The 12,348-nt window shown below is 39.7% G+C and overlaps 1 protein-coding gene across 4 annotated transcripts in view; it reads right to left on the bottom strand.

The window, feature by feature from the left end:
• Positions 1 to 12,348, bottom strand: part of LOC110542446 (UDP-glucuronosyltransferase 2B1-like) — a 32,444-nt gene that overhangs the window by 4,955 nt on the left and 15,141 nt on the right. For 2 of the 4 annotated variants that reach the window (XR_009590937.1, XR_009590936.1), the window contains exons 3-5: positions 4,957 to 5,088; positions 4,321 to 4,408; positions 2,045 to 2,132 (exon numbers count right to left, since the gene is read on the bottom strand). Coding sequence is in view for 2 of the 4 variants with exons in the window: in XM_060380866.1 (XP_060236849.1) it covers positions 2,045 to 2,132; positions 4,957 to 5,088 (220 nt within the window). In the remaining 2 variants the exon portion in view is untranslated. The remainder of the gene's footprint in view (positions 1 to 2,044; positions 2,133 to 4,320; positions 4,409 to 4,956; positions 5,089 to 12,348) is intronic. The other 2 variants (XM_060380866.1, XM_060380867.1) reach the window with 1 other exon arrangement.

Here is a 12,348-nt window from a genome sequence, read left to right as displayed (position 1 = left end):
ATACATTAGTACTTTATGGTAACAATAGAGCATTTTTTTGCACAGATAAGAAAAAGGTAGTGGTTGAAAAGTGGGAACAAGGTAGAGGAGAGAGAGCAAAAAAAATAATGATGGAGATCAGACCTAGTAAGATAAAGGGGCTGGAGGAGGGGAGGCCAGCAGAGAAAAGATAAATGGTGGGTAGGGGCATCTCTGTGACAAGCTGGAGACCTGAGTCAGAATAGGCCTCTGGGAGGATATGAGGGAGACTCCTAGTGACAGGGGCTATGGAGACTGAAAAAGATACCCTCTAACTAGAAAAGACTCCCAGTGGAGGGAGAAGAACACCAATCTACCCATGAAAACTTATATCCAAAAACTTACACTGCTTATAAGACATGCAGGGACAAAGATAGAACAGAGAGAGCAGAGATGAGGGAATGTCCAACCAATGCTTGGCCCAACCCTAAGACCCACCCCATGGAAAAATCCAACCCCTAACACTGCCAACGATACTCTGCTATGCTTGCTGACAGGACCTATCAGAGCTGTCCTCTGAGAGCTCCCATCCAGCAATGGTTAGAGACAGATACTAAGACACACAGCCAAATATTGGGAGCCTAATGCAATAGTGGGGGCAGAAGGGAAGGATGAAAAGATCTAGAGGTGACAAGAACTCCACAAGAAGACCAATAGAGCCAACTAACCAGGGCTCAGAGGGGCCTATGGAGTCTGAAGCACAAATTAAGGACTAAGTGTGGACTGAACCTTTGTCCTTTACATATATGTGATTAATGGACAGCTCAGGCTACATGTGGGCCCACTAGCAAGGGGAGTGGGGGCTATCTCTGACATGACCTCTGTTACCTGCTTTTTGATCACTTCTCCCTGATGGGACTGCCTTACCAGTCCACAAGGCAAGAAGACAAATTCAGTCCTCTTCTGACTTGATGAACTGGAGTGGGTGTGAAGAGTTTAAGTTAGCCTGGGTATAACTCCATTTTGAAATAAAGAGCCATGTTGGCTGGGAGCTGAACTTAGGTACCAGGAAATGTCACAGAATGTACACTTGTCAGACAACAAAGTTAAGTCTTGTAGCAACAGCCTCCAGGAAATATCAAAGATTAAATGTTTCATAAAAAAATAGAGACAGTGCCCCTGGCAATAATCAATGAGAATCAGTTGGGCATCGGGTGGGAAAATTCTCCCAAATGTTTCAGATATAGTTTAGAAGAAAAGCCATTGTGATTATATGTCTTAGCCATTGCGATCATATGCCTTATGTAACTGTGATTATGTGCCAGAGAAGGTCAGTTTGCCCCTCTAACTTTTAACTAATCTTGTAATGTCAAGACATGGGACCCCCCCGACTTGCTGTCATAGAAACATGTCCTTCCATGCTTGCTGCCATAGAAACCCCTGCTCACAAACGTTCCCTTTAAAAATCCTGCTTACTCAGAGTTCAGGGTCCCACTTCTCTACTGCTGTGTCAGTGAGACTTGGGTCCCGAGTTCTATAGCTCTCATAATAAAACTCTCTTGCTATTGCATTGAGTCATCTCCTGGTGGTCTCTGAGGGTCCCGTGATCCTGGTATTATAGGTGGAGAGGGGGTTCCCCTTTACTGAGAAATAGGGGAGGGAAGATGCAGGAGGGAGGGAGGGTTTGGGAGAGGAGGGAGGGACCTACAACCACAAAGTAAAGTGAATAAATACAAAAATTAATAATAAAAAAAAAGGAAATACAGAGTTAGCAGTTAAACAGGAGAGGCTGTGGTTTTCAGTGGCATTGACATCTTCCTGTAGTAGAATAAAAGAATGAAAATCTAAGGAACGAGAGACAAAGAGGCAATCTATGCAGTCTCGGAAAATTCTTGGGGCATTAGTATAGCTGATTTGAAAATACATAGATTCTAGACATGGAGAAGATAGTTTTCAATAGCAGAATGGCAGCAGTTACAGGTAGTTATTTTCCATTTTGTGTTTCTGAAAATGAGTATGTTTCACTTGTTAGTGTCTTCAAGAAATACTGTGTCCTGTTTCCCTTCTTTCCTGACCCCTGTCTTACCAAGAAGGTCATTCTGGGGTATCCACTTGTACAGTCGAGTGTTGGATCCTAAGGTGTCTGGTTTCTTACCATCAAATCTCCACAGAACCTGTTACACAAAGAAAGCAGCATATTCAGCTACAGAAATTCTAAAGCTTTGGTATATTTTGATTCTGCAGAACTGAGATTATTCAGTTGATTATTATGTAGACGACTGCTAATGAAAATGAGAGAGGGGATTTAAAATAGTATGACGTATTTAAAGACTGCAATATATAATCAGTTTTCTATACATCACTTTCAAATAACTTGAGCATGATATTGAACTATACTAATTAATTCAGTTTTGATGATTAATGACAGATTCAATTATTTATGAAACTTTAGGCACTCAATTTAATCCTAATTGGAAAAAATATAGCCAGTTAGTAATAATTTATGATTATGAACATATCGTGTATAATCCAGTCCTTAATTTACAAGTTCAATATCACTTCATGTCTTTTTGAGTCATAGGTATATAATTTTACCTAAATACCCATATTCTATATTTTTGTCTTTCCATTTATATTTGCATTTAGTCTATGAACAAATCACAAAATTCTGTAAGGCACAAGTGTTATTGTTATTATTTACAATTTATTCACTTTTATGGGACTGTAGCCCTCTCCTTCATTTCCTCCCAGTCCCATCCTCCTTCCCTTTTCATCCCCTATCCCCTTCCATAGTTATTGATAAGGAAAGTCCTCCTATTGTACTGATTTACCCTAGCTTATCATGCCCCATCAAGGCTGCCTGGATCTTCTCCCTCTGTGGGCTGACTAGGTCTCACCACCAGGAAGTGATCAGGAGCAGGCAACGGAGTTCAACTCAGAGACTGTCTCTTCTCTTACTACGGAGTCACCATGGAGACTGAACTGTCTATGGGCTATATCTGAACAGGGGTCTAAGTCCTCTCTATTTATGGTCTTTGGATCATGCATCTGTTTCTGAAGTCTCCCCTGGGAACTGCTTTTTTGTTTTTTTTGGCTTTGTTGGTCTTGTGTGCCTCCGTGTCCTTTGATATCCCACTTCCTCCATAAGACACCCTGTGCTCTGTGCAAAGTTTGGCTGTGAGTCTCTGCATCTGCTTTGATTCTCTGCTTGTTGGAGCTTTGTACAACCCCTTTGAGAATCAACCTTGAGCTTTCTCAGAAAACTGGGAAAAGCGCTACCTCAAGACCCAGCTCTACCACTCCTGGGTTTATATCTGAAAGATGCTCAACCATACAGCAAGAATCTTTGCTCAACTATGTTCACAGCAGCTTTATTCATAATAGCCAGAATTTGGAAACAACCTCGACATCCTTCCACTTCAGAATGGAAATTGTGGTACATTTACATAATGGAATACTACTCAGCTTTCAAAACAAGGAAATCTTGAAATTTGCAGATAAATGGATGGAACTAGAAAATATCATCCTGAATAAGGTATCTCAGTAGCAGAAAGACATGCATGGTATATACTCACTTTTAAGTGGATATTTGTCATATTATACATGATAAACATATTAAAATCTATACTCCTAAGGAAGCTAAATAACAAGGAGGACCCTAGGGAAGATGCTTAATTCTTATTCAGAAGGGAAAACAGGATAGTCACAGGAGGTGGTAGAAGAGAGGGAACAGGACTGGAGCCTACCACAGATGTCCTCTAAAAACTTATACCCACGTTTTTAGGTATTCATTATAATTAGGTTTATTTTGATACACAAAATTATATTGATGTAATTCACCATTTTTAATAAAATATTTCTTTGTTACTAGGAAATGTATTTACTTAATTTCAGACAAAAGTTATTAAGGACATTCTAAAGAAAGGTATCAATAGGAAATTTTTTGTTGGTCTAAATACATATTATGTCTAGTATCAAACTGAGTTTTGAGGTTCAAGTGTTCCCTATAAACGGGAATACAAACTGTCAATCTTCACTTTCTGTATGCTCTGTGTCTGGTAAAATAATATATATATATATATATATATTCATGAATAGGAAAATCTGTATGAAGTCATACAGTAAATTTAATTCATAAACAGCCAAAGGCTGGTGCTTTTAGGAAATGAGTATAATAGTATACTTTACAGAGTTGGGACCTCTGAGTATCTTCCTACATTATTCTTGCTTGTATTTACAATCTAATAATCCTAGCCTCACTTCAGGGTCATGACCTTTTTCATTTTTTCTCCTATATTTTCCTATATTATTCATCGGGGAGAAGATTTTTCCTCTTTCTTTACAAAGATTTTTTTTTCTTACACGTTTTTGCATGTGGGTGTTTTGCCGGCATGTGATTCTGTGCACTTGGAGCCTGCTGCCTGGATGCCTGAAGAGCACATTGGGTTCCCTGTGAAATGAGGTGGAGACAATTTTGGGCTATTATATAAATGCTATCAACAATACCTAATTTCTCTGGCAGATCAGCGAGTGCTCTTAACCACTGAGTCATCTCTCCAGCTCCAGCATAATATTTCTCATTATTTTGTTTGTTCTTTTTCTCCATTTCTTTTTACTTTTATTCTTTTTTTTTCCTTTTTTCTTCTCACTTCTTTTGAAATATGGACACACTGATTAGCACAGGAAAGCTTGGAAATCACCATTAAGTATAAACGGGCTTTAAATATGAGTGGCTCAACCTACCTCATCCCTAGATGTCAGGGTGACAGGTATGCACAACCATGCATGGGTCTGAGCATAATCATTCAGTTCATAGTGTCAGTCAGAACCCGACTAATATTTTATTCTCAGCAATTAATACTTTTTTAAAAAATGGTGTTTGAGATGAATAAGAAAGCTGTCATTTTATTTTCACACAGGATTTTTTCCTACTCAAATCCTTTCAGAGTTCAATAGATTTATAATACAATTGTACTCTTAGGGGTCACTTTATCTCACCTTCTGTGGAATCTGGGCAAGAGCTGATGCAACTATATTGGCCTTTTCTTCTGTTATGTTTTTAAACATTGACCCCAGAGAAAACACCACAATGCCATGTTCTCCAGAGCTCTGAACAAATTCTTCCATTTCCTACAAAGACAATTGTGTGACACCAGGAATGAATGGCAACATAGGAAACACTTAAAGGCCTGAGACAGACCTTAGAGGTAGAAATAACGTACTTACTGGAATTATTTTAGGAAGACCAGTGTTTCATTGCCTCAGTACTCACTGTTTATTGAGAGTGCATTTGACCAAAATATAGTGCAGTTGACCAAAATACATAAATTAGAGAAGAAAAAGTAATACTATGAGAGATGTCATTCAAATTAGCAGATTATTAGGAGGATTTTAAAAACAGCATGAAGAGGAGGCAGAAAGATCCTACGAGCCAGGGAGGGATGATAACATCGCAGTGTCTTCCAGGCACCACGAGCCTGATGCACCTATAAACTCACAGAGACCATGGCAGCATACATAAAACCAACACACAGGTTCAAGCCAGATGAGGTTTCAGCACCAAGAACAGAAAACGATCATGTCCGTCTACTTCTAACTAAGAGGCTATATACAACCGATACCTGATAACAAAGGGGGAAACCAATTCTCTCTAATGGATGTTTGCTGAGTAAATCAGTTGTCTCCAGGGCAGGCATGGGGCCTGCCCTGATTCTTTTCTTTTGGGGGAATCTTTCTTTCATTTTGTTTGGCTTGAACAGTTTTGGTCTTCTTGGTCTTTTTTGTTTTTCCATTGCTTTGATTATCTCTTTTAGTGCTTTCTTAGAGAGAGAGAGAGAGAGAGAGAGAGAGAGGGTAGGAGGAAGAGAGAGATGACAGTGAGTACAGTTGCCTGTAGGAATGGGGATGAGCATTATCTGGCAAGGGTTGACTGTAGTATATTATATAAAAGAAAGCTTTTTGAAAAAAATATTCAAGTGCATATGGCTATTGTAAAGGCAATCATGACACTCTTTTACAAAGTTCATATCCACATTTGCATATGTCTTGGTCTTACCTCTATTATTCTCCTTCTACTAATCTCTGTGCTAAAATCAATAAATGGTAACTCTGCTTTAGACATAAAACCAATATGTAAACACAGCTGGAAATCTTGAAAGAAATGAAAGAAAACTGAATATATAAGAAATTTAGCCTGGTGATGGTGGTGCAAGCCTTTAATCTGCGCATTCAGGAGGTAGAGGCAAGCATATTTCTGTGAGTGTGAAGCCAGCAAGGTCTCCAGTGTGAATTCAAAGACAGCCATGGCTACACAGAGAAACCCTGTCTCAAAAGTTCCCCATAAAAAAGAAAGAAAGGAAGAAAGAAGAAGAAGAAGAAGAAGAAAAGAACCTCGTTGAACACACACACACAGACACACACACACATGCACAGTAATGACTGAGAAGTTACAAGCCATATTTGTTGCATAGGAAAACTCTGTAAATTAAGCAGATTCTATTATGAATGTTACCCAGCTATAAAGAATACATAACAGCAATGCTACTAAAGTGGATCCGTAAACCTGAAAGAGAAGAAATATTTGGAAAGCCTTCCTACCAAGATAGTATGTTTCTATTGTTAAAATTTGATAAGAAAACAACATAAATTGTACAAACCTAATGAATGTAGATAGAATAAAACCTGAATAAAATACCTGTAAATAAAATTTAGTGGCACATTAACAATATCACACACTATTATATTAAGTTGGTTTCTTAATGATGGTTAAAACACGACAACCAATAAGCACCACAGTGTGTCAATAGAGTCAAAGATTTAAAAAAATCACATGATCACCTCAACAATTATACATGATGATTTTTAAAAAAATCAGCAAACCTTTCAGATAAAAATTCTGAAAAACTTAGGTACCTGTGGAGATATTTCAAAATAGTAAAAGTTGCATGTGACAAATCCATAGCCAACATCATAATAAGTGCCTGAATTAAAATACATTTCTCTAATATCACAGACAATATAGGTGCACACTAACAGACCCCTTACTCTACATAGTCTTGTCCCTCCCCAGAGGAACTTGGCTAGAAAAAGAAATGAATGTGATATAAATAGTAAAGTTGGAAGTTCCCTATTACTGACTATGATATAATTCTGTTTTTGTTAAGCTCCGAGAATTTCTGCAAAAGATTCTTAGGACCAATAAAGTAATGCAAAGCCTTAAGAGATATGAAATAAGCAAGAAATCACTAACATTCCTACATGTCACAATGGAACTGATGAAAATGAAATCAGGAAATAATTTTCATTCACAATAGTCTTTAAAACAGTGAACTTCATGGGAATAAACAAGGATATAGGACTTTAAAAGAAAATTTCAATTGAGCAAAGTAATAGGTAGAAAAAAGAAGTCATGTTTCCATGGGTTGGAAGAACTAATAGTGTTAAATTGGTCATGGTAGCAAAATGAATGTACATAAATTGAAGGCAATCCATATATATATATATATATATATGTATATACATATATATATATATATATATATAAACAGGACTCAAAAAGTGCATATACATACATGTGACAATTTAAAATATCTAAACCAGTTCAATTAATACTCTCCAGTAAGAAAAACACTGGAGGCATTACACTATCTGATTTTAAAATAAAGCATAGAGCTACAATAACAAATATCCCTGTGATTTTGTCATTAAAACAAAGAAAAAAAATTCAATGTGTTCTTTCTTTGAAAATATTGCTTCTTTAAAAAAATGTAGAAATACTGACTGGAGTAAGATGAAAATTCAAAGTTGTTTTAATTTCTGTAGTGGCTAAGAATGCTTGACATGAAAAGATAATAGTTAATTTTTGGGGGTATGTGTGTTTTGTCTATATCTGTGTCTCTGAAGTACGTGTGTCCAAGAATGGAGTTAAGAGGTAGCTGTGAACCACTGAATCCATGCTGAGATTTGACATAGGTCCCCTGGAAGATCATTCTGTGCCTTCAGCTGCTCACCCATCTCTCCAGCCTCTGTCGAACCTTAAAAAAATATTTTCAACCATTTGTTTAATATCTTTTGATATTGATACTGTGTTTAGCCCCAGCCCCCATTTTTAAATTAATTGTTTATTTTGTTGATGTTTAGTTTTGGTTAAAATAGGTTTAGCATACAATGAGATGACAATGTCCCTAAAAGGCACCACATGTTAACAAATAAGTCTAATGCCGTGTATGTATTATCTCATTTTGCGTTGCTTCCAGAGAACATCAGACCTATTAGTGACAATGCTATTTATTATTCTACAGAACTTGACAGTAAGACCCTATTGCTGACTAACCAATTACTTGATCATGGAGCTATCAAGAGCATTTAGATAACAAGCTGGCTAGCTTTCAGAATCTTAGGGTGTTGGGGTCTTTGAACTCCTCCAGGTCAATAGAGTAACTATACATGTAAGACAAGAGGGTAGTTTAGTTCAAAATTACTCAGTCTTGGTGTTGGTAACAACTATGAGACTCTGGCACCAGATAGCTTATTTTAGGCATTTTAAGCACAACAAAATTTGGAAAAAGTTTTGTGGTGATTACACAACCTTGTATATATAACAAAGCTTAAAACACTACTACACGAGGAACCAAGATGGCGGTGCTGGGAGGACATTGTGTCTGAGGAGCAGGACAGTGCTGTTGGCACAGCAACTAGGAGACTGAACTCTGGGACCTAAAACACCAGCATTTGTGATTCCCAGGTGAGAGGAAATCCTATGGTGTGGAAATAGATTGGGACCAACCTCAGGTCACACAGTCAGTCCCTGAAAAATGTACTGGAGATGGGCATGGGCACAACCTCCCACTCAGAGTGGTACCACCAGCCACCATCCCAGACTGGGGCACACAGCCTCTGGCCCAGAGTGAGGTGCCCACCTTCTGACCCAGAACAGAGCCCTCTGCTGCCGGCCCAGAGAGGATTGCACAGCCTCGGGCCCAGAGCTGGGCACAATGATCCAATCCCAGATCCGGGCACACAACCTCCAGCCCAGAGCGGGGCCTTCAACACCAGCCCAGAGCAGAGCACTCAGTCTCTGGGTCAGAGACTTGCTGTGCACCCAGCTCACCTTCGCACTGAACTGTAGACCTGAGGGCACCAGAGACTGAGTTTCCCTGTTTGGAGAAAACTCCACAGCTAGGGAATCAGCAGGTTCTTCAAGATGGCTGTGCTTGAAAAACAGTGTAACAACAGCAACGGTTCATTAAATTCAGAACGAGAAACCCAGCAGTAGGGCAGCTGTCTCTAGGACTTCTATGGGTAAGAGGAGAATCCGCCCCCCCCCCCCCGACTAACAAAGACCACAGCTACCACTCAGGTCTATATACGTGACGTGACCAATGGCAATTCCTGAGAAACACTGGACATTCAGTGACCATACCCAAAAAGCAGAGGAGGCCTCTTTCAGAAAAAAATGGTCTTTCTGCCAAGGGGATTTTCCCTATTCCAGGATTTCAGGAAGCACCAGAAACTAACAGCCAACACCTAAAATAACCCAATAGGTTGAGATCAGCTTAAAAGCTCTACCAACAAAAGACAGAGCAATATAGCATCTCCAGAATCCAGTCATCCAGGGGCAAGTAGTCCTGGACACCCCAGCATAAATGAAATTCAAGAAGATGACCTTACATCTATGCTGATGAAGAGGATAATAGAGGAAACAAATAAAATACGTAAAGAATTAGGGGAAAATAAAATCAAACAGATTATGACCATCCATAAAGAAATAAAGGAAGATAAAGACAAACAGATTATGGCCATCCGTGAAGAAATACAGCAAGATGCAGCCAAACAGTTTGTGGCCTTCAGAGAGGAAAAAACTGAATCACTGAAAGAAATAAAAGAAAAAGAGGAATGTTCAAACAAACAGATAAAGAAACTAAAAGAAAACCAGGAAAATATAATCAGACAGGTGAAGGAAATAAACAAAGCAACTCAAGATATGAAGATAGAATTGGAAAAATTAAAGAAAACACAAACAGAGGAAATCATGGAGAGGAAGAATTTAGGGAAGAAAACAGGAACTACAGAGGTAAGCATAACCAACAGACTACAAGAGATGGAAGAAAGAATCTCAGGTGTAGAAGATACAATGGGAGTACGTGTACCGGAGTCGCAGATTCACGCAGCGGCTGCACCATCCTCCCAGGGCGCGAATCTGCTAGACACCATACTAGCTCCGCAGGATCGCCATCAGTGACGGTATGGCCCACCCACTCCCACAGTGACAGAGAATACGCTATATACTCACCAAAACCAGGCAGAAAAGTCATACAACCTGGACACACCAGGTGCTGGGCCTCCCAAGCTTGGAGAGCACAACGAAGAGACCCCAAGACTTCCCAGAAAGCATTGGGACTAGCAACCCAGTCTCCAGTTACAGCGGGACTTGGTGGCAGAGCAGCACTGAACTGGCAGGGCACCACAGCCCTCCAGTTTAAGACTAACCAGGGCCAAACCAGAGAACAAAGAGCCTGGTTACCCCATCCCTGCTGAAGTGACCACCCTGAAATCTCCAGCTGCAGCAAGACCTCAGAACCTGGCAGTGACAGCAGCACAGAACTGGCGGAGCACATCAAAGAAGCAGGGCCAAACCAGAGAGCAGAGAGCCCCGGATACCACGATCTCGGCCAAGAGACCTGCCTGTAAGTGAGTGCACCCTTGAGAATCTGCAGTTCCCCAGATCCTGAGTCCTTCTAAATCAGAAGCCAGGCATTGAACCCCCCTCCCACCCACATACCCACTTTGGGAAACAGAGGGGCACTAGGGACATTGAAGTTCCTGCCCTGTGGGCCTGATCGAGGAGTTAAGACAGTTAATGCCAGAAATTGCACTGCGATCATCATTAGCGCCTGCAACATATACAGTGCAGAGCCCCTCCCACACACTCAAGGGTTCAACATTAGCCATCACTCTGTCCCTCCAGAAACACGTCCATGCACACTTACACACACACAGACATACACACGCGCGCGTGCACACACACGCTTGCATTTGCCCCGTTTGCGCCTGCGTACTTTCCTCCCACAGGTACAGCTAGTCCTCAGCACACGCTGAGAGTGCTCAGCTTCCTGAAGAACTCTCCAGATACCAGAGAGAGACAGCACCAGTCTGATCTGCAGAATCCAAAAACAAACAGGGAAGGTTTCAGATAAGCCAATGGCCAGGGGTAGACGAAAGAACACTTCCAACATAAATCAGGACATCATGACTTCACCAGCAAACCCCAAAATCGATGGATACTCCAATTCAGCAGAAGCACAGGAAAATGATTTTAAAGCCATGCTTGCCCAATTATTTGAGGCTCATAAGGAGGAAATGAACAAGTCTTTCAAAGAGATGGCCAGTCAATTGGAGGCAAAGAAAGAAGAAATAGACAATATCCTTAAAGAAACACAGGCAAACATAGCCAAACAAATAGATACACAAGTAGAGGAAAAATTAGTGGCATATAAGAAGGAAATGAAAAAAGAAATAGAGGCCATCATAGAGAGACAGGAATCCAAATTCAAACACATGAAAGAAATGGTGCAAGGCATGAAAACAGAATTAGAATCAATAAAGAAAACACAAAATGAGAAAACCCTTGAGCTGGAGAACTTGGAGAAAAGATCAGGAACCACAAAAGTAAGCATCACCAACAGAATACAAGAGATGGAAGAGAGAATCTCTGGAGCTGAAGACACACTTGCAGAAATGGATACTTCTCTCAAAGAAAAAGTAAAATCAGAAAAGTTCCAATCACAAAATATCCAAAAATCAAGGATGCTTTGAAAAGACAAAATCTAAGAATAATAGGAATTCACGAAAAAGAAGACTCCAGACTCCAAGGTCCAGAAAATATCTTCAAGAAAATCATAGAAGAAAATTTTCCCAACTTAAAGAAAGAGATGTCCATAAATATACAAGAGGCCTAGAGAACTCCAAATAGACTAGACCAGAAAAGAAACACATCACGTCACATCATAGTCAAAACACTAAATCTACAGAACAAAGAAAAGATATTAAAAGCAGCAAGGGAAAAAGGTCAAGTAACATATGAAGGTAGACCTATCAGAATCACACCGTACTTCTCATCAGAAACTATGAAAGCCAGAAGGGCCTGGGCAAGTATCATGGAGACTCTAAGAGATCACAAATGTCAACCCAGACTACTATACCCTGCAAAGCTTTCAATCAACATAGATGGAGAAAACAAAATATTCCATGACAAAACTAAATTTATACAATATCTACACAGCAAACCATCCCTACAGAAGATACTAGAAGGAAAACTCCAATCCAATGAAAACAAATTCACCCAAGAAAACAGGGCATACAGATAATGTCCCAACAAAAATGAAAAGAAAA

The sequence above is a fragment of the Meriones unguiculatus genome, chromosome 3 (genome assembly GCF_030254825.1).
Source record: "Meriones unguiculatus strain TT.TT164.6M chromosome 3, Bangor_MerUng_6.1, whole genome shotgun sequence".
Taxonomy (NCBI): domain Eukaryota; kingdom Metazoa; phylum Chordata; class Mammalia; order Rodentia; family Muridae; genus Meriones; species Meriones unguiculatus.
Note: the sequence above shows the minus strand (reverse complement) of the source record. Positions and strands in the feature narration are given on the sequence as shown.